We start from the raw sequence: 21617 nt of genomic DNA on the forward strand, positions 1-21617 counted from the left end.
TTTGGCATAGCGGGCCCCTAATGGGAGCTTGCAAAAAGGGTGGGTTTCAAGTGAAAAAATAATTTAGTGTGGTGACATTATAAAATTGTAATGGGTTATTTATTATTTCGAAAAACAAAATTCGGTATGGTAGTAGTAGGCTTTGTTTGGATCCTATGGAAAAGAAAGGAAAAAGTGAAAATAATTTTCCCTTGTTTGGTTTGAGAGGAAACAAAAAAGAAAATAACAAAACAAAGAAGAATTTTCCTCTCCATTTTCCTTTCATTTCCTTTCCTTTCTTCGACTTGATTTATCCCATGTTTTTTGGAATGTTAACAGCCCCTTTGGATGGAGGGGTGAGAAAATAGAAGAAATTGGTGTGTTCTCCCTTATTAGTGAGAAAAGAAAAGAAAGGGGGTGTGATTTCTCACCCTCCCATCCAAATAACAGTGAGAATTCAAATTCTCAAGCGACTAATCTTTTCTCCGGCGACTCTCCGGCAAGCTGAAACTCTCTCCCTCTCTTCTCCGGCAAACCTGGTACTCTCTCTCTCTCTCTCTCTCTTTTCTCCGGCGATGCACAGCCACTCGTCTGACGACGATCCGAATCATCCGATGAGGGGTGGACCACACGCTCCCCTTTCTCATGGAATCTCGCCATTTTTGGTGAGAAATGGAACTGGGCTTAGGAGGGGTTCTGGTCTCCCTCCGTCTCTCACCCTCGATCTCTCGCCTTGTTTCCCTTCCAAACGAGGGAGAGATTGAGCTCTCTCCCCGTCTCCTTTCTTCTCGCGCGAACTCTCGTGTACCAAACGGGCTGTAAAATCAGTACTTTGAGGGCAAATGTGATAATCAGTAATTTGAGAGAGTTAACAGTAATGAATCCTTGTCAAAAGAACACCAACCGGGATCTGGCAAACCTGGGAATGGCGTGGCAATTGCAACAAACGTTCCTCTCTTCTGCCTCTCCTTGTTCGTTACCTCCACGGCAGAAAAGAAGCCTTGCTCTTTCACTAGATAATCCTCTGTTCAAGGTGACTATTTTATCAGCCATTTTATGCTCAATTGGTGTTACTCTTCTCGCTTCTTTCTGTATTACATGTCCAAGATTTTTAATTGTGAATGTGAATTTGCCCCTCTGAAATAGTTTTCATCCTCAAATCGACTCCTAGATGCTTCTATTCATCGCAAGGTTCCGGAATCTATTAGTAGTTAATTGGTTTGGTTTAGATTGTGAGGGAAGTTTTTTGGTAATCAGTGTAGAGAAATAGAAAGAGAAATTAGATTAATTGAAGAAAAAACTTATAAGAGAAATTAGATTAATAATTGAAGAAAAAACTTATGAGAGACCATGTGCAGAGAGAGGAATAGGGTTTGGTGACCCAAAACAAACACATTGTTAAAGCATTTAAATATCTAAATAACACCCAATACAAAATACAATTCTTAACAACCAAAAACAACAACAAATTTTAATATTAAATTTTGAAAAAAAAAACCCCGAAACAATGAGGACGCCTTGGCCCCCATATGCCCTCAAGTAGACCCGTCTCTAACTCAAGTAGCTACATTCGTCTATGCCATTAGACATGAATTTATTTGACCGGGATTGAACTCGGCTCAAAAATATTTCCCTCATATGCAAACAATCTAAATGCCTTAACCAGTTAACCTGGTAGTAGTTAGTGGACCACAAAGGTATTTTACAAGATGGCTTCAGGATAGCAAGCACTCTTTCTCAAGTTAGGTTGCAGTGGTGAGAACAAATGGGAACCTTTCAACACCTTAATTAAGAGAAGTGGCAAATCATTATTAGAACAAAAATGGGGTTGTTGGAAAGCCCAATTTGCTCAAATCACAAAAAAAAAAAAAAAAAAAAAAAGACAACAAGAGGAGAGGGAGGGAGAGGAAATCAACTGGTAATAATGATTGCAAAAAAGTGGGGATTCCGTGATGGGCGGGTGGGACCTGAAAGTCACATAATTCGCGTGCGGAAGCGTGAAAGCGTTTTTGAAATACATCTTGATCTACTAAAATTCGCGAGAACGAGGATTGAAAGCACGAGCGCAATATGAGAATTGAGAACGCTGACACGAGATATTTTGAAGGATTATGTGACTAATGGTGAGACTCAAACTTCATCTAACAAATCATTATCCAGCATAAAATGATCACACCAATTTCTTGGTACGATCTCCTCTGTCCTGAAAATCTCTATGCTTTTGTGTCGAGGGGTTTCCAACATATATAATGACGACACCTATTTCTCCCATCAGTTCGACGTTTCTCCTACACCTCCTCCACCACACAACCCACTAGGAGTGCGAGCCACGTGTCAACTTTCCAACTCCTTCCATGAACTCAGAAATGCCATTAATCATTAGCACCTTCACTTGTGGATATCATAGTTAATTCAAAAGGTCTCTGCGCACATACCAAGCACGTTAGATGGAGTAAAATTTAGGACCCAGTGCGGCGCCATCCTTGGCGTATGTCTCCAAACCGCTTACTTTGGGTCGTTAACTTGACTAAAGCTCGTTTATGATCGATTCACTCAATAAACAAGTCATGCTAGAAAACGTTTTTAAACTGGTTAAGTTTTTGTATTAAACTAGAACAATTCATTGCTCTACATTAAAATATATTCAATCTTAGCATTTGATTCAATCATAGCATTTGACTCAATCATAGCATTTGACTCATTGGGTTTTAATCGAGCTGATCAATAGCCGCCCTGAGTAATTTCAAATTTTTATACATAATAAGTCAAACAAGCTGGTTTACGTAGCAACTTGTTCAAGCTAGATTTAAAATATTGACGAGCTTGAAAGAAATATTCAAACTTGATTTATTTATGTAACAAATTAATACTATTAAACAAGCTTTTAACGAGCACAAACTAGGCCAAACTTGATTTGTTTGGCCGCCCTACTCAGAGAATGTTGAGCACTTGCAAAATATTGAGCACTGGTTCAAATCTTACTTTTGTTAACTTTTCTTTCTAATATTCTCCTCCTGCAGAGAAATCATTTGTGACAGAAACCAATAGCCACATAAAAAATGGATAACTGATTTTATAATTTACCACAAAATCTTCCCTAGTCCAATATGCCAATATGGGATACACACATCTATAAATCAGCATTGCACTCTTTCAGTGTATTGGTTGAGAGGAACACTGTCATTTAATTAGTGGTTATGTTCAGTAGTTGTTAGTGACCAGAAAAGCACTGATTTTGGAAAACAAAATTTTACCGGTGTACAAGTGTAACGATCCGAATTTTTACGTCAAATTTTTTTAAATAAAATAAACATTTTGTTATAATTCTTTTACTAAAAATTATTTTATCATTTATTAAAGTGATTGTATTACTATAATTTAACTCTAGGAGCTAGCCATTAAAAACCCTTTGATATCATAGGATTTTTTTTCATATCTTGAACCATGATATCCTTGTACCCAACTATTATAGAACCCTAACCTTGGGTTCAAGATTCTAACAATCTAGGAAAGATATGTATGAATCTAGGAGAGATCTTGAGATATATATATATATATATATATATATATATATATATATATAGAGAGAGAGAGAGAGAGAGAGAGAGAGAGAGAGAGAGAGAGAGAGAGAGAGAGATTTCTAGGAAAAGATTTGAAAAATCTAGGAGATATTTGGGAGAGATTGATATCCAAGTATAATCATAGTGTATAGATAAGGAGAGAGTCATAATTGTTACCTTAAGGAATCCTAGAAAAATCTAGATATGATATGCAATCTAAGATTGTGATTCCCTCAAATCTAAGGAGTTTATTGTAGGAGATTGAGAGAGAGATTTGATATAGATTTTTCCTAGATATCCCTAGATTTTATAAAGATTGGATTAGATTGGATTAGATTTTATTAGATATTATATAGATTTTGTTAGATATTATATAGATTTTGTTGGATATTTTAGATTATATAAGATATGATTAGATTATATAAGATATATATGGTTACAATTTTCTAGATATGACTTCTCCACTCCCCTCCACACACCTCACTTCTCTTCACTTCTCATTCCAATTGTTAGCTTATAGAGAGAGAGAGAGAGAGAGAGAGAGAGAGAGAGATAAAAGAGAAAAAAAGCTTGAGAGTTTATTTTATAAATAGTTTTGGATTGGTGGGCTAGTGGTGTATTTAGTCGGAAGATGGAAAAATGTTTTAAGGCATTGATTCGTAGACGTAACGACCATGCATATTTGAGATAATCCGGGGAGTATACAATATGCTTCCCACTTCCGGAATCCTTTCTTCACTATCACTTTTGTACTCCTTTTGATTATCTCGTGATATTTATTCAATCTTGTGGATATCATTGAAAAGTGGAATAATTGATATCGAATATGATGTTGTTGGCTGAGTACTATAGAACTGTTTAGTACAGGGATCGAGTGAACTCATGCACCAATAGCCTATCCAAAGCCAGAATGGGTCGATAATGACTCGGTGAGGAGGTATTGGGGGAGGGTCACTGGTCATGTACTGAGGAGGACATGGTATGAGGTCCTTTGTGATTGTTGTTTCGACTTGGTGGTCGATTGTCGCTTATTGATTCCACTTGAACATAAGCTTTGTTATTCTGTTGTATCGTATACTTTCCGGATAATTTCTTTTTCAGGTATGGAGTTGGATTAGTGGAAATTGAATCGGAGCATATAAAGATTAATTTGGAGAGTTCTTAGAAGAGTTGATAATTTTGGAGCATCTAGAAGAATATTTAGAAGGCGGCTTAAGTTTATTTTGGTGATGTAATTTATTTATTGAGAAAATAGGGGCCTAGAAGTGTTTAAATACAGTGTATTTTGAAGTTTATTTTTAGAAAATAACGAGGCGTTACAAGTGATAACCACTTTTATGCACTAGGTAGGGAACAAAGAGCTGGAAACGAGTCGAGTCGAGTTGAGTTTTGCTGAGATTGGCTGGAAAAAATTAGTTCAATCCGAGCTTGGCGGCTCGAGCTCAAATAATCGAGTTCAAGCTTGTCTAGTGTTTGAGAAATTGGAGCTGTCTCGAGCTCTAGACAAGCTTATGTAAATGAGCCAAGCTCGATCGTGGACTCGGAGGTTGGATAAGAGGAATCAAGCTCTGACTAAATCTACAAGGATTGTATAATAATCTATGAAGCACGGATACTTCTAGATGAGAATCGTATCTGTATCAGATACAGATACTCCTTCGATACTCGCGGATACGAATCCTAGAAGTATCCACAATATATATGAATATTAATCTTTTAAAGCTAGTTTGAAATATCATATTCTTTTTGGATACTTGAACGTACACGTATCCGAACTTTATTGCATAGTAGTAGAGTAAAATTGTTAGGAATAAAGAAAATGATATATTTGTAGCACTTAACTTAATTTTTAGAGAGAGGGAGACATAGTGAGATTCTAAGAAGTATCTTCTTTTTAAATGTTATCGTACCACCGTATCCGTATCGTCACCATACCACATCATGTCGTGTTCATATCCCATACCAATATCCATGCTTTATAGATCATAATTGGGGTTTTTAGAACACGAGCCGAGCTCAAGTATGCAAGCAAGAATGTACTCAAGCTCAACTCAATTCCTAAACGAGTCTAAAAACACTAGGTTCCAGGTTCGTCTATCAGGTAAATAACCTAAGCTTCAAAGAGCTCTTTCTAAGAAAATTATAAAAACTAGACATAGCAGAAATTAGATCGCACTAACCTTTGACAAATGTTGTTCAAGATGAACACCAACCCTCACACTCTGTGGATATAGATATAGGTGTGTTCTAACCTATGCAAGACTTGCTGCTTTGATTGATGGATATCACAAGCTTATATAGATGTTAGATTAGGGACCCGGCCTCAGACTGTATTCGGTTTGGGTTACCCAACCATTTCTCTCCACACACCATTTCCACTAGTTTTCTCCCCAATTGTTACTCCCGTTTTTCAATTCTCTCTCCACTCATTACACCAAAAATCTTCATCAAAATTCAAACCAAACATAGCCTTTTAAGTTTCCTTCCACCAAAGAAACTTAAACTTGTAAAATGGAACTTAAACAGTATGATGGAGAAAGTGGAAGTATTGCCGTGACAAGGAAAAATAATAAAAACCAGTGAGTTAGAAAGGAAGAAAATTGGTCGTTTAATTTGGCCGTTGCATTTTGGGTGGTTATACACCAAGATGAGATATTGAGCTAGAATCGTACGGCGAAATGCAATCTGATTATTGTGGAATTTCAGGATGTCGTACATGGTGAAGAGACTTAAATATTCTACAGGCATGATCGTAACTTGAGGTACTGGGTAGTATATAATACATTTTCTCTAAATCTCTATGCAAATGTATTCTATTGATTATTAGGTATTTGAATTTATTTGATTTACGAGCTCACATTGTTAAATCCTGTGGTTGTCACTTTTTGGAATGATTCGAAAAATATTTGGCTAAAAGTCATGGAGAAGATAGGTACCACTGTAACCCACCGAGTAGAATGAGAAGATACCCACCGAGTAGAATGAGTAACGAGATGTGATTTATTCCCTTGAGGAAAATCCAGTGTATTTTTCATGCTGCCCTAGTAGCACCCACAAGATTTGACTTTGGGGTGTTCGCATATAACCGAGATGGCGGTAAGAATGCAAAATGACAATGCACGGCAAAATCAATATACACGGCAATAAATAATGTGCATTTTATTTTGCATTCTTACCATAAATAAAGTGCATTTTGTTTATTGCCATGTATATTGATTTGCATTTCTTACCATAAATAAAGTGCATTTAGTTTCCATCCATTTTGCCGTGTATATTTAGTTGCCTTTGATTCCATAAATAAAGTGCATTTTATTGCCGTAGAATTAGGAATAGCAATAGCAATAGCCTTTGATTTGCCTTACCGTAAATTATTGTTGTGAGAGCCAATTAATTACAGGGGTCTTAGAATGAGAATGAATAAAGGGTGAAGATTTATGTAGAAAAGTGTGTTACAAATCCAACGGTGGAGGAAAAAAATATGGGCCACCACACCGTCGCGATTTGTATTATAGACATTACGAATTTTCCATTCCATTCTTTGTGTGATCAATGTTTTTGCCATTTTTTAATTTATATTCTCAAACTCTTGTTTCCTCTAATTAATAAAATAGTTGTGATAATGCCAAAACTATTTTTGTTAGTGCCAAAATTCCAGTGCATAAAAGACTTGCGTTGCCAGTGCATAAAAGACTTGTGTACACTGAACATGATACAAGCCTTTTATGCACTGGAATTTTGACACTAACAAAAACAGTTTTGGCATTATCACTTCCCATAAAATATTGCGAAATCAATTACGTTATATTGGATCATAAATTCCGTCCCAGCCCAGCACTTAGTACCCACCCATATATTTTACTATGATATAAGCAATCTTCTTATTTGTTGACCTAACTTATATTCAGTCAAAAGAATCAAAACGAACCTCTCTTTTTTTAGCATAAACTTTTTGTAATAATTAATAACCTAAATGCTTTGATGTCTATTTTTTTTTATTGTTTTGAAAATCTTGACAGAACAGTTACAAAACTCGATTTTATTCGAGTAGTGTTTTCGAAAAAAAATGTCAACCCAATTCTTGATTGAATTCACGATTTGACTATCTTTGTAAGATTTGCTGAGAATAAATTTGGGTAACTGTTTGGTGCTCTTACTTAATTTGACAAGTTCCACATCAAATTCCTATTGCAAGGTTTTGCAACAAGTACCGCAAGGGAATGGGAGATAAAAGTCACAACAATTTTTTTACTTTCTTAGATTCCTTTTGTCGAGACGGATGATTAATCAAAAAAATATAAAGCAAATCTAATAAAAAATTTAAAAAAAAACGAACAAAACACACTAAACGAAGGGAAAAAAAAGTTTACAAGAACCCACCCTTAATAGTATCGCAAGACTTAAGAGTGTTTGCTTACTAACCCTCTCAAACTTCGTAAGCGAGAGACTTAACTGGGCATTGGATGCATTCTGAGTAGTTGATGATACCAATTATTTATTTTTTAATTATTTATTTTTTGTCAAAATGGCAGAAATTTTGTTGATATCAAGCAATCCAATAAATAAAAGAAAATGGTTATCTTGCCCTAGAGAATCAGTTCAAAAAATAAATAAATAAATCTTGCCTTGAGAACACAATAATCAATCAGGAGGTCTAGCTTTCCAAGTCTTCCAAAGTTGAAATCCCGGTATACATGGGATTGTTTCTATGTTTGCCCATTCCACAATTGTTTGCGATGTTGATATAGATTTTGATTCTACCATCAAATTCTGCTGTAGATTTTAAATTTCATATTTTAGTAGAAGCATATTCTACAATTTGGTAAACCCTCCAAATTGATTCTATAAAAAGCTAGAATCTAAAAATCTGCAAAAATATTTCATCAGGCCAGCTGTATGATGGTGAAATTGGTCTACTAGGACCAACTAATATGAAAATGAATGTGCGGTACAGAATAAGTCGACATATGAGATATGGATGCAGAGAATGCTGGCAAACAAGTTTGGAGAGAGAGAGAGAGGGAATATGGGAAATATGTCAAAAGGGTTGGGCACTAAGGGAAGGAAAAAATTATTTGCTTATCAGATGGATTAGGAAAAGGATAACGTACCATAACAAAAAAAGATTAGAATTGCGCACCTTGTAGTATTTTAAAGTAGCCAAGGACTGAACACCATATGCAGAAAAAGACTGGCTCCACCATTGTCCTCTTATATCTCAGTGCATGCTCTGCAAATAATATAAACACAATTTCATGGACACAAATTGGAATCCAACTTATGGGTTCTCCTTTAATCATTCTCACCCTTCTTCAGTCTAAAATAATACTTAGCAGATAAAAAGGAAGAGAAAGAATATTGAGGAAAGACTTTGCTGATAAGTTCGGCCTATATTAGTAGTTACTCAAGTCAGTGGAAGCTATCGATGTTTAGTGATCTTTTGTTTAGTTTTTCGTAGATTGTTATTCTATAACTAACAGGGAAAGCATAAATTCTCCCACCCGCTGCACGGATATCCTACGCTTTTTATCTGAGAAGTGACAGGTGCAGATACAAAGTTTGGGAACAAATTTTTTACTCCAATTCTTGCCCATATTGTAGTAGAAGCTTAATTTGTGTCAAGCAAAAAGATGCCAAGCATCTTCATCTATGCTTTTTGAGAAAGAGTAATGCTATATAGCAACAATAAGGACCATTAATAGAGTCACACTGAAATTTTGGAACCGGGACCCTGTAGTGTAGGGGTGCATTACAGGATCCCGTGTCCCAAAATATAACACTGCAGTTGCTAAGAGTCATCCCAAGTAGGAACCACACAACTAGAATTTTGAAATGATTCATCAGAACTTTGGGGACACAATTTTTCACACAGTCAACAAATAGAGAAAAGTTAGAGCATCACTGTTTCAAATATAAGACCTGTATTCTGTGGATTACGGACACGAATCCGGTTCTTTTTTGCTACAATAAAAACCAAAAAAGAGATTTAAGGGGAAAAAAAAGAGACTTTCCCTCTCCATTATAATTGTGAAGCTTATTATATGGAAACTTCGTTTTTTCTCAAATTTTGTAAAAGTTAAAGGAATCTAAGTGTCCAATTTTGTTATGTGATTGGACAAGACTAACAACTTTACCCTCGTCGTATCAGGTTGACAGCAACGCGTAGTGGGAATAGAAAACTCCATGCATCATTGACCGAAACAAAATTGTGAATGCAAACATAAAAATAGGTTCAAGAATATCTTTCTCAGAAGATTACCATTAAAAGTTGGAAAGAACAGATCACAGATTGAACTTTATTCCTGATGATAAAAAGGAAAAAGATTGCTCTTTGTTCCTGGCTTTCAAATGTATGGTGCATCAGTTCGAAAATTGCATTGATCGTCCTAAGTGATGGCCTATTGCCTATTGACTGATCAAAACAAAATTGTAGACCTATTGCCTGGGCAGCTACTGCAAGAGTTGCGTATCCAAAGGAGTTCGGAATAATCCTATTCAAAAGATTGCTCTTTGTTCCTGACTTTCAAATGTATGGTGCATCACTTCGAAAATTGCATTGATCTTCATAATTTTACACTCTGATATTTTCCTAGGCCTAATTTAATGAACATTTCACCAGAAAAGCGTCATCAATTATTAGACCTATTACTTGTAGGTATAACAATTGATGACCTATTGCCTATTGACTGTTAAAAAATAAAATTGTCAGACTTATTGCCTAGGCAGCTACTGCAAGAATTGCGTATCCAAAGGAGTTCAGAATAATCATTTTTAAATCAGAAGCCTGGAAGCCTAGTATATGTTGCTGACAGTTCGACAAAAAAAAAAAAAAATTTTTAGCAGATTTTAACCTATTAGCAAATTAATTTTATAATTTAAGGTCAAATCTAACACTACGATGTATAGTAAGTCGCTGAATGCAGCTATATATATAAACAGTTCAAAGACAGTATAAACCACCCAACAACAATAACAAGACAATAAAACAAAAGAATATTGTTTTCGGCAAGAGCAAAGGAAATAAAATGATAGCAAAAGAACAAGGATTTACAGAAATGCATGTCACATCAGGATCCATTTGGAAGGCCATACACAAAATCCCAATCTTAAGATGCATGGAAAGGAGGAAAGGACTATATGTTGTCCATTGAGGTACCGAGAACTCTGTACAGACTGTACTGTCAAATGAGAAAAACTTACGTACATGGCATGCATAAACGACACACATTATCGAAACAATTACGTCAAAACAATTAAAACACCAAATGAACAAAGAAATGTTTGTGAACAATCTGGCTATCGTTGTACTGAGATTTGAGGTGCTCCCACTTCCCTCACATATATATCATGACAAAGCTTCTTAGCGTTCAATATGATGGTTCTATGCATGGAATGTATTTAATATGGCCAACCATTCACAATAGTATTCATCTGTCGCACGTTCTCATTTTTCACCAGTTGTTTAGAATTTTTCGTCTGCAAGGCAGTTGAGAATAATTTCATATGAGGACGGCATACACGATGAGAGACAGAGTGAGTGAGAGAGCGGGATGATGCCAATCTGATAAAGGGAAAATGAAATCAGAGAGTGGATTCTGAGATGGTGTTGGAATACTTTAAGATACAAGGTGGGAACCCACCATGGAGGCTAGGCCTATCACAGAACCTTTTACCATGTAAGATCCTCGTTCCTGTGCCGGCCATTGTATATATATGTGTTGTCCAGTTCACTTTGAGAAGCCAAGTTAAAAGCAACTGCTTAACTTCTCTCCTTTTGCCCCCCAATTATAACCAACGCACTACCTCCAAAAAAAGAAAGAAGAAGCATTACCATCGGTTGAACTTGGACATTCCCTTCCAGTGTGTCGTCTCAAACCAGAACGTAGAAGCAGCAACGCCATGGCGACTCCGTCAATTGCGTCGGAAACCCATCATGAAGCTGTCCTTGCTAACCCTGTACAGGCCAAATCAAAATCCTTTCTACAGCTCCCTTTACATCAAATAACTTTGAAGGTCTCTCTCTCTCTCTCTCTCTCTCTCTCTCTCTCTCTCTCTCAAGCACGCAATAAACACAGTTTCACGGGCACCAAAAAAGGAACGTCGTATGCCACATGTCCTAAATTGTGGTACGGTAGGAGTAGGCTTCTAACAGAATTCGAACTCACTTTTCCAAGAGACAAACAACCAATTGAACTATTGTTTTCCAAGTTATTTATGCAAAGCACGTTTCTAAGAGCATAGCATGCAATTATTCAGTTTATTATATTCGATTTTCTGAAGAGCATATTATGCATAGTATCACCATTTTGGAACAAAGTCGTGTCGTACCATATTTCAGAAAGTACGTACGAAAGCATAATTTGTTTGGGTATTTGCGTTTCCTGATAGCACTAGCTTGTAATTTACTAAACTAACCAAAAGTAACCAAACTATTACTGTTTTCAACTAAGCTACAATTCTAGCACCTCTTTCTCGTGTGAGGTTTATTTATGCAGATTTTCGCAATTTACTTGCAGTTTGAGGACGTGGTTTACAAAGCGAGGTTGGAGCCAAAAGGATTCTGCTGTGGTGCAACATCAAGCTCTAAAGAGAAGACCATATTAAATGGGCTGACGGGTATGGTTTGTCCAGGAGAGCTACTAGCAATGCTTGGCCCAACGGGGAGTGGAAAAACCACTCTCCTTACAGCCCTTGGAGGCCGACACACTGGAAAGCTGTCCGGAAAAATCACATACAACGGTCAGCCCTTTTCTGGTTCCATCAGACGGAGAACAGGATTTGTCGCGCAGCAGGATACCCTATACCCTCATCTTACTGTAACCGAAACTCTTCTATTCACTGCACTTCTAAGGCTACCCAATAGCATGGCCAATGATGAGAAAGTTGAGCACGTAGAGCGAGTTATCACTGAGTTGGGACTAACTCGGTGTCGGAACAGCATGATAGGAGGACCACTGGTTAGAGGGATATCAGGTGGGGAGAAGAAGAGGGTGAGTATAGGCCAAGAACTGCTAATTAACCCAAGCTTACTATTGCTTGATGAACCCACCTCAGGTTTGGACTCAACCACAGCTCAACAGATACTGACCACAATCAAACAGCTTGCTAATTGGGGTAGGACTGTGATCACTACCATTCACCAGCCCTCGAGCCGACTCTACCATATGTTTGATAAGTTAATATTGTTGTCAGAAGGATGCCCCATCTACTATGGTCCTGCATCCACTGCTTTGGAGTACTTTTCCTCGATTGGTTTTTCTACATCCATCACAATCAATCCGGCTGACCTCTTACTCGATCTTGCCAATGGTAATGTTCGATCACTCTTTGAATTTATAGGCAGAAAGCTCTTGTTTCTTTGTGTTTTCTCGAAAAAGTTGAGGAAATTAAAGGGGCCATCTGTGCAGAGTGGAACCGACCTTTAGGCAGCAATTGTTCCAAGCTTTTTTTTCATCAACATGAGACACACATATGACCGGCCTAACTGAAAGTGGTTACAACAATATCTTTATATTAAAGCATAACGGTAACCCAACAACAAATTTTTCCCAGTGTTCAGATTCGTGTACAACGGTGAAGTTAACGTCATCCGCAACTCTCACCGAGCATAATCTGATCCTGAAATCTGTAGCTGACGGAAACACAATGGCAAACACTGATATTACAATTGATAATGTATACAGTAGTCGGGGGGACCATGTGCTAACGTATATTTTAGTATGAAAAGAGATTAGAAACCAAGTTACTGTAGGCTCATGAGAACTGTGATGAAATGACAGGAATTGGAGCTGACTACAATCAATCAATCGAGCAAGGAGATAAAACGGAACAAGAGCGCAAGAGAGTGAGGGATGATCTAATCTCTGCCTATGACAAGAACATTTCTACGAGATTGAAAGCTGAATTATGTAGTTCGGATGTCAATAACACCACTTATACCCAACATGCATCCACAAGTAAGTTCCTCCCTTCTCACCATTGAGAAATCAGCACATTAGCTTCAAATATCTTCCCCTTCCCCTAATTTTTATAAGTTCTTGACAAGTCTCAAGGGTCTTCTGATTTTAAATGAAACAGGGAGCAATGCAAAGCCAGAGCAATGGTGCACAAGCTGGTGGCATCAATTCAATGTGCTACTTCTGAGAGGGCTGAGGGAGCGACGACATGCAACCTTTAACAAGCTAAGAATCATCCAAGTCATAAGTGTCGCATTTCTTGGCGGACTCCTGTGGTGGCAAACTCCGACATCACATATTGCAGATCGTGTAAGATTAATGAAAACATGTATACTGTATGATTCTATCTATAGACCTAGAGAAAGAAAACGAAAAAAAAAAACAGAGGAAAGGTTACTTAGAAAACTAAAGATCCATTTTATCTTTGAAAACAGCCAAGGAACAGTCAAAGTCATTGAAATAGAAAACCTTAATTCCTATAGATGCTAACCGAGGGTTTCGTCTTGACTGCAGACTGGCATGATTTTCTTCTTCTCTGTGTTCTGGGGATTCTACCCTCTACACAATGCTGTTTTCACATTTCCTACAGACAGAGCAATGCTAATCAAAGAACGTTCATCTGGAATGTACCGCCTCTCCTCCTACTTTTTAGCCAGGATTGTTGGAGACCTGCCACTGGAGCTCTCGTTGCCAACTGCATTTACCTTCATATTCTATTGGATGGGTGGGCTCAAACCCAATCCAGTCACTTTCATCCTTTTCCTCCTTGTAGTCCTTTTCAATGTTCTTGTTTCACAGGGTCTTGGCTTAGCCTTTGGTGCCATTCTCATGGACCCCAGGAGTGCCACTACTTTAGCCTCAGTTACAACCATGGTCTTCCTTATGGCTGGAGGGTACTATATTCAACATATCCCTCCTTTCATAATGTGGTTGAAGTACTTGAGCTATAATTACTATTGTTACAGGCTCCTTCTTGGGGTTCAGTACAATGAGGACGCTTATTATGAGTGTTCAAATGGAACCTACTGCCGGGTTGCAGATTTTCCTGCCATCAAGGCAGTGGGCCTGAATCATTTGTGGATAGATGTGTCCGCAATGGCCGTGATGTTGGTGGGTTATCGTTTTGTTGCTTATCTAGCCTTGTGCAAGGTGCGGTGAATTAAGTTTTGCAGAACGCATTACAGACAATGTTTGAAGAGTTTCCCCTGTGGGACCATTTTCGAAAAATGTTTGAAGAGTTTCCATTTCTTCAACTGACGAGTAATGTTAGATTTGATGGGTACACTATTGCCAGATTTTGATCGTTTCCCCATGAGAATAACATGTACCATCCTTTGGCTTTCGCCAAATACTTATATGGAAATTACAACTTCAGAATTTTGTACTTCGGTCATATAGGCATACTTTGAAAAGGGAAATAATTTGACATGTTCAATTCTGAAGAAGAAGAAGAAGAAGGTTAAACAACAGACCTCAAAGGCACCATCTGTCGGTAGAACCAGATCCTGTAGCTGAGTGAGGATTTTGAAAGCCGAATGGGTTTAAATAAATAGCTTCCTGCAAGTGCATTGAAAACAACAAGAGATCAGTGTCCGAAAATTGCACTATTTGGGTAGCAAGTGAACTTGAGATATATATGAATAATCGTAGACTTCAGCATTAGTGGATGATTCATGGTAGGCCAAGGAAGATGATACAGTACCACCATAACCTTTACTACAATATGTCAAATACGCCTACTTAACCATGGCCCGACACGATGAGAATAGCATGAAGTGAATGCCTGAGTGGTGTAGATACAGTAAGTGGTGGAGGTCCAAGCAGAGAACAAGAATGAACTTGAAATCCATGTCATCTCCTACTTTAGAATACAGGACTAACCCCGGCCAAATTTTTTTGGGAAAGTCCATTTTATCCTTTAGTGGTATAAGTCGGGTGCGAATTACCTCCCGGCGTTTAACCTTGACCACATAAGCGCCATGTGGTTCATGGATTAAAACGCACGGTGGAAAATACCATCCAAAGTTACAGTACGCTTAGCATACACACCTATCAAACGAAAATTTTACCCCCAGTGATAAGGGCAAACCTGCGCCTACACCACGGCATGTTCAATTCACCTTGGAGGCACTCACAATTTAAGTGGGGGTCGTGGCGGTGGGTTGCTACGCTAGTTCCCTCGTAGGTTTACATTGCAAGGGTGGGTCCAATGTGGCCTTTGGTGGTTCTTACGTCATAAAATTCTCTCAAACACGCATTTTTCTACCAAATAAAATGCCAAAACTACCCTCCTACAACTCGAGACAAACCCAATAACAAAACCCTCTCCGAGTCCATCTCTATCTCTAAATGCTCACTCTGCCATCATTTATCAATAACTTTCTGTTAAGTTACCAATAGTCTCAAAAGCTTAGGCTGTTGGAAAATGGGTCAAACAATGTATATCAGGCTATCTAATACCCTCCCTCACGTGCAACTTCATCTTACACGTGGAGATACAAACATCCATACATATTGTGATAGAATGCAAATGGGAGAAGCATAATTCAATCGGGGACCAAACGAATGCAAACAGAGAGACTTGAACCCAAGACCTCTTACAATCTGAGCTCTGATATCATGTTAAGGCATCCACCTCAAAATAAATTGGCAATGAGATGAGAGGCCGCCTAGGCTCATATTCTAGTTTTCGAGGTGAAAATTAACCGATGTGGGACAATTTCTAACACTTTCCACTTCTCTCACCTCCCACTTATCCTTTTTCCCATCAATGCCCAACCTTTGTTTTATTTCATTTGCTAAGGAGTAAGGAACTACGTATGTCTCTAGAATTTCATACATGGAAATCAATAAATGGCATATTGACATCATGGAGTCAAAAAGAAGATCAAGGGAGTACCTTTCTTGAAGCTCGTGAGCATAATAAGGGAGGTAATTAAAAGGGGGAAAAACCTCAATTCTAGTCGATTGAACCGAAAATTCATCAAGCTTCAAATGCTGCACTTGAATGCTCAAGTCCGCATACCAAACCTAGGTGCGAATGCTGTTAATGTTTGAGGAATTAATTTGGGTGGCAAAAAAAAATGAAGTGGATTGCAGTTAAAGACAAAAAAAAGTTTAGATACACGACAATCCAAACATAACACTATCTCACAAGTGGGGCCCACATACATACAAGTGGGCCCACACACGCAACAATTCAAAAGCAACACCATCCAAAACCCCTCACATACACACGGTTCAGGTTCTGCTCATTTAGTATCCGAATCGAACTTAAACGAGCTCGACCGAGTTGAGCCTCGAATAATTTACGAACAGCTCGATTCATTTGCAGCCGTGATAAAAATAAAATAGTGCGCCATATAGGTACGATGAACAAAATTGGCGGAAGGACACTAATTTTCCCTTTTTCTATATTTTAGCGCATTAAAGTTTTTTTCATACTCGAAAGAAACACACCATGGAAGAAGAAAATTCATTAATCAAGTCATACGGCATCTACGGAACACCGCACAGGACATACAACAAGTATAGATTTTCATCCAAATATAAAGAAATAGAGACACAATACAAGAAAAGACTAGTAGACGAAACTAGTGTCTAGCGCCGATGCAAGAGCCAAAACGCTCACTTCTTCACACCGTCAACATGGCCGGCTAACGTGGAGCTAGTACCTAGACACGACCGTCTCGGGATGGTGGAGCTGTAACGATCATGATTTTGGGTAAATAAAAATTTCGTTAAATATTTAAATTTTATTTTAATTACTTGGATTTGCTACTAAAAATTTCTTTTTAATTTTTATAATCCGTCATACTTAGATTTGAGACTTATAAAATTATATCTTTCACGCCGAGCAATCTAGTCATTTTCTAAAAACAAGTATGCTTATAAAAGCACTTGTATATTTCCTAACGAGTTAGATAAAATCTTTAAATTATATTTCTTGGCTAGAAATCCTACTTGGCGAGTAAGGTTAGTTTCCAACCGACTTATTGGACAAACCAAACTACCATTTCTCCTAGTTACACTTCCCGAACCCTAATTGGACCTTTTTGACCGTCTTGGAGCCTTTTGAACCCCCAAACCCTAATTGAACCCTTAGACTTTTAGGGGTAATCATTATACCCCATGACAAGTCATTTCAAACCCTAATTATGACCAATATTCCTTTACCCCTTGGACTATAATTGTTAGAAGAATTTTTATCCCTTGAATATTAGACCTTTGACTTGCCAATAAGCATGACAAGACAAGTCATACAAAGAATCCCATCATTTTGCTTCCAAAAGAAGCAAGACTAGCCATGCATGCATGCACACCTATGTCCTAGCCTTAAGCCTAACTATCTTAGGTTTTACTTTCCTAGATGAATATATACATATACTTATATACCTATATATGTCTATACATAGAACAAGAGAAAGAGAGAGGGAGAGGGAGAGAGAGAGAGAAAGAGAAGGCCGAATGGGAGAGGAGGTGGAGTGTGTGATTGTGTTTTGGACACTTACACAAGCAACCTTAATAGCCCTAAGCCTATTTATTACATGCCAACCCATTCTAGTCTTCCAAAGTACAAAGCTAGCCCATGATTATATTATTTCTTGCAAGCAACCTCCCCATAGACTTGACAAGTCAAAAACCCTTCATGATGGCCTAAGATTTGGCCTAAATTGGAAAAGACAAGTCATGGAAGACTTGGCATGCTTTCAAGCTTGATTGGACATGACAATGGAGCAAAATCCATGGGAGAAAGGAGAGAAGGGGGGGCCGGCCATAGAGGAGGGAGGAGGAGCTCAAGTGTTGGCTATAAATAGCACCCCATGCCTTCCATTCAACTCACACCTTCACTCCTTTGCTTTCACTTCTCTCTAGAAACCATTTCCATTTTCAGACAGCCTACTGCCCTTCACGAATCTCCATTTTTCTCCTGCTTAGAGTAGTTTTTAGAACCAACTCCCTCCGGGAAAGTTGTAGAGAACTTTGAAACCTTCAAGTTAGACCCAAGAACCACCCCAATCGGTGAAGAAATGACAAAGATATTGGCATTCGAAGTTCAGTAAAAATCTCGGATTTCCATTTCCAGACAGCATACTGTCTCCTCCTTTATCACCATTTTTCTTCTGCCTAAAGTAGTTTCTAGGATCAACTTCCTTCACGAAAGTTGTAGAGCACTTCGAGAGCTTCAATTTCGACCCAAGAACGATCATATTCGGCCAAATATTGACTGAGTTACTGCCATCCAAAGTTTGGTCCAGATTCGCGAGTTTCACCGCCCGTAGAAAACTTCCAACTAGCTTATTCGGCCCCGACTAGTTTCGGATCAAGGTAGATAAATCTCTACTCATTCTCCCTAGTATAACTTTAGTTATTTTTGTTTATGATAAGGCAAGTTAAAGTATTAGGAATAATTAGCAAGCTCGTTTTACAAAATCTTGAAACGACATTACGATCATGTAGATTTTCTCTACTCACTTCCCTAAGTATAAGTAGAGTCCCTCGTCCACTAACTCAACGCATAGCATAGAACCGTATGTGAAAAAGTATATAAGGTTATCTGTTGTCTGCTAAAGTTATTTGTCATAAGTATATGAGGTTATCTGTTGCCTGAAATATTAGAATTTCATGAAATACTTGAATGGAGTTTTCTTTAAAAAAATGAAAAGGGAGGGAAATATGTTGAATTAATCAACTTGTTACTCGAAATAAACATATGTTGCTTAGAATTTCTCAAAAGAAAGAAAGAATGGTTTTCGAAAGATAGAATTTGACACTTGAATAGAAGTATTCGTATTTTGATCTTTAGGATGGTTATGAGCATGATTATTAATATAGAATTGGATGATCTTGCTAGTTTAGTTTCAAGATTACAATGAATGATTTATGTTTGTAAAAAGTCCTATCGCGGAGTCTTTGCCTGTAACAAGACACGAGAATCGAGAAAGTAAAAACATGACACCTAGGATGTGATTAATGAAAGGAAATATTTTTCGAGGAAGAAAATATTTTAAAACTACATAATGACCGATTTTGGGTGGCATTATGTGAGTTGTGTGCGTGTGCAAAAGTAAGATTTGTGAAAAATCCAATGAGAACGCGGAGCGGCAGAATCATTGTGGGGATACTCGGGAATCCGGAGCGGCGGAACCGAGGGTTTAAATTTTGAAAACCTCAAATGGGAACCCGGAGCGGCGGAACCATTGTGGGATACTCGAGAACCCGGAGCGGCGGAACCGAGGGTTTTGAATTGTGTGCGTTCCCATGGGAACCCGGAGCGGCGGAACCATGGTGAGGTATGGCTTGGTTATCCGCGGTACGGAGCCAATGCAATCGTGTGCCAATGGGAACCCGGTGCAGCGGAACCATTGTGAGGATACTCGGGAACCCGGAACGGCGGAACCGAGGTTGGGTGTGTTAAAAACGGATTTTGAAAATGTTGATTTGGTGATAAAAGGTGAAAATGGAGACACAGTCTACGATGAGTCGCGTAGGAGAAACACAGAAAAATATGGACACCAACAATACTTGAATAGTGAATATGGAGGTGCTATCGTTAATCGTTTTTGTTAAACCTGCTTGTACTCTGTTGATTTTATGACCTATTGTTTGTAAGTTAAGGGTTAGTGGGTTTGGATATTCTATTGAGCTTTTGTAAGCTCACGGTGTTACCTTTGGTGACCCTGACATATTATATCGATGGCGACGCTGATATAATGTGTCAGACCTTATAGATTATCAAGATGAACAGTACACTTTGGAGGCTTTTGGAGCTGAGGAGCTGGCTAGGATGGAGGAGCAGGTGGAGTTGTAGATAGGAACCCTAGTCTACCCTCCTTTTGTTGAATAAGATTACTCTTTTGAGAATATTCTGTAATATTGAGCCAGACTCCATTTAGTTTTTCAATGAAATTGCCTATTTAACGTACCCAAAATTGGGGGCGTTACAGGAGCTCCGAATCAAAGATAACATTAAACCTGTGGAAATCAGTCACCCTATCTGGGAAAACTAGATTAAAACAAAGCCACCCGGGAAGACTCATCGGAACAAAAATCGGACCCAACATCTGGACATAAACCGGACAAGAGTCCGAACAAAACAAAAATGAAACACAAAATCAAAACTCTAACCTGCTGAAACACTCAAAACAACCACTGTAGCACCGCCGCCACAACCACCGCACCAACCACAAGAATCACGGCAACCCCTACTGCCGCCATGCCCAATCCCAACACACCATATCCACTCACAGCATCACCACCTACAACCCAGCAAAATCGCATCATCCACCACCTGAAACGGCCAAAGCGCCGCTAGGCAAGAGACAGCCACCTTCAACAAGGTAAAATGGCGGTCCACAATGGGATCCAGAAGGCCAGGGGAATGGGATGCACCCAACAGAGTATCTGACGGGATCATACCGGGGGTGGAAATGAGGAATGGGTAGGGAAGGGGAAGAGGGAGGGGGGAACAAGATCCCACAAAGGAGAGGAGCGCGGCAATGGTAGGGGTGTGCACGGGTCGGGTTTGACCCCGACCTCGACATGGTCGGGTAACAACATTTTAGCCCCGAAAACTGAACCGAACAGGTGGTAAGAACCGTCCGCGAGTTTGATTATTTTGGTCGGGTCGGGTCCGACCAAAAACCGAATTAATCTTTATGAATTGGTCGGATTTGGTCGGGTTTGGTCGGGTTTGATCAGGTCGAGTCGGGTAGGGTAAGAAACGCACCAATCCGAGCCCCGAACAGAAATTTAATTTTTAACAAAAAATGAACCCGTACCCATCTGAACCACATGTTCGACCCCGCTCAAAACCCTTCTGGTCGGGTCAGGTCCGTGAGTGGACGGGTTTTTTGCACAGGCCTAGGCAAGGGAAGGGGAGAAGAAAAAGGAAGAGACAGAGAAAGAGAGAGAGGCGCCCGGGGGAGGAGGTGGCGCCTCCCCCAAGCAAACAAGGGCGACTAGGGTTTATCTGGTAAAAGTTTAGAGAGAGAAAGAAGAGATGAGAGAGCTCCAAAACGTTTGATGTAAACACCGTCAAGTTAGGGAGAGAGAAATTGGGATTAATACTCCATCCGTTCGGATATAATAGTCTTTTTTTTGGAGTTTGTGCCATTTTTCAATC

General features: G+C 38.7%; 1 protein-coding gene and 1 long non-coding RNA gene across 4 annotated transcripts; one reads left to right on the plus strand and one right to left on the minus strand.

Annotated features, from left to right (window-relative positions):
- Window positions 1-10584: 10584 nt before the first annotated feature.
- LOC131308564 (ABC transporter G family member 14) lies at window positions 10585-14876 on the plus strand. Of its 2 annotated transcripts, XM_058335509.1 has the most exons (6): window positions 10585-11549; window positions 12053-12845; window positions 13316-13492; window positions 13614-13801; window positions 14006-14385; window positions 14458-14876. In XM_058335509.1, the coding sequence occupies exons 1-6, from the start codon at window positions 11436-11438 to the stop codon at window positions 14648-14650; spliced, it is 1845 nt and encodes a 614-aa protein (XP_058191492.1). In that variant the 5' UTR covers window positions 10585-11435; the 3' UTR covers window positions 14651-14876. The 2 variants fall into 2 exon arrangements, with proteins under 2 accessions (XP_058191492.1, XP_058191491.1); XM_058335508.1 differs by having other exon boundaries at window positions 10586-11549; window positions 14006-14876.
- On the minus strand, window positions 13712-16537 carry LOC131308565 (uncharacterized). Of its 2 annotated transcripts, none has more exons than XR_009194479.1 (3): window positions 16392-16537; window positions 14961-15049; window positions 13712-13839 (listed from the first exon to the last, which is right to left on the minus strand). It is a non-coding gene; the product is annotated as an uncharacterized LOC131308565 (long non-coding RNA). The 2 variants fall into 2 exon arrangements; XR_009194480.1 differs by lacking the exon at window positions 13712-13839 and adding an exon at window positions 13846-14075 and having other exon boundaries at window positions 14965-15049.
- Between the last annotated feature and the right edge of the window lie 5080 nt (window positions 16538-21617).

This window comes from Rhododendron vialii, chromosome 11a, assembly GCF_030253575.1.
Source record: "Rhododendron vialii isolate Sample 1 chromosome 11a, ASM3025357v1".
NCBI classification, from domain to species: domain Eukaryota; kingdom Viridiplantae; phylum Streptophyta; class Magnoliopsida; order Ericales; family Ericaceae; genus Rhododendron; species Rhododendron vialii.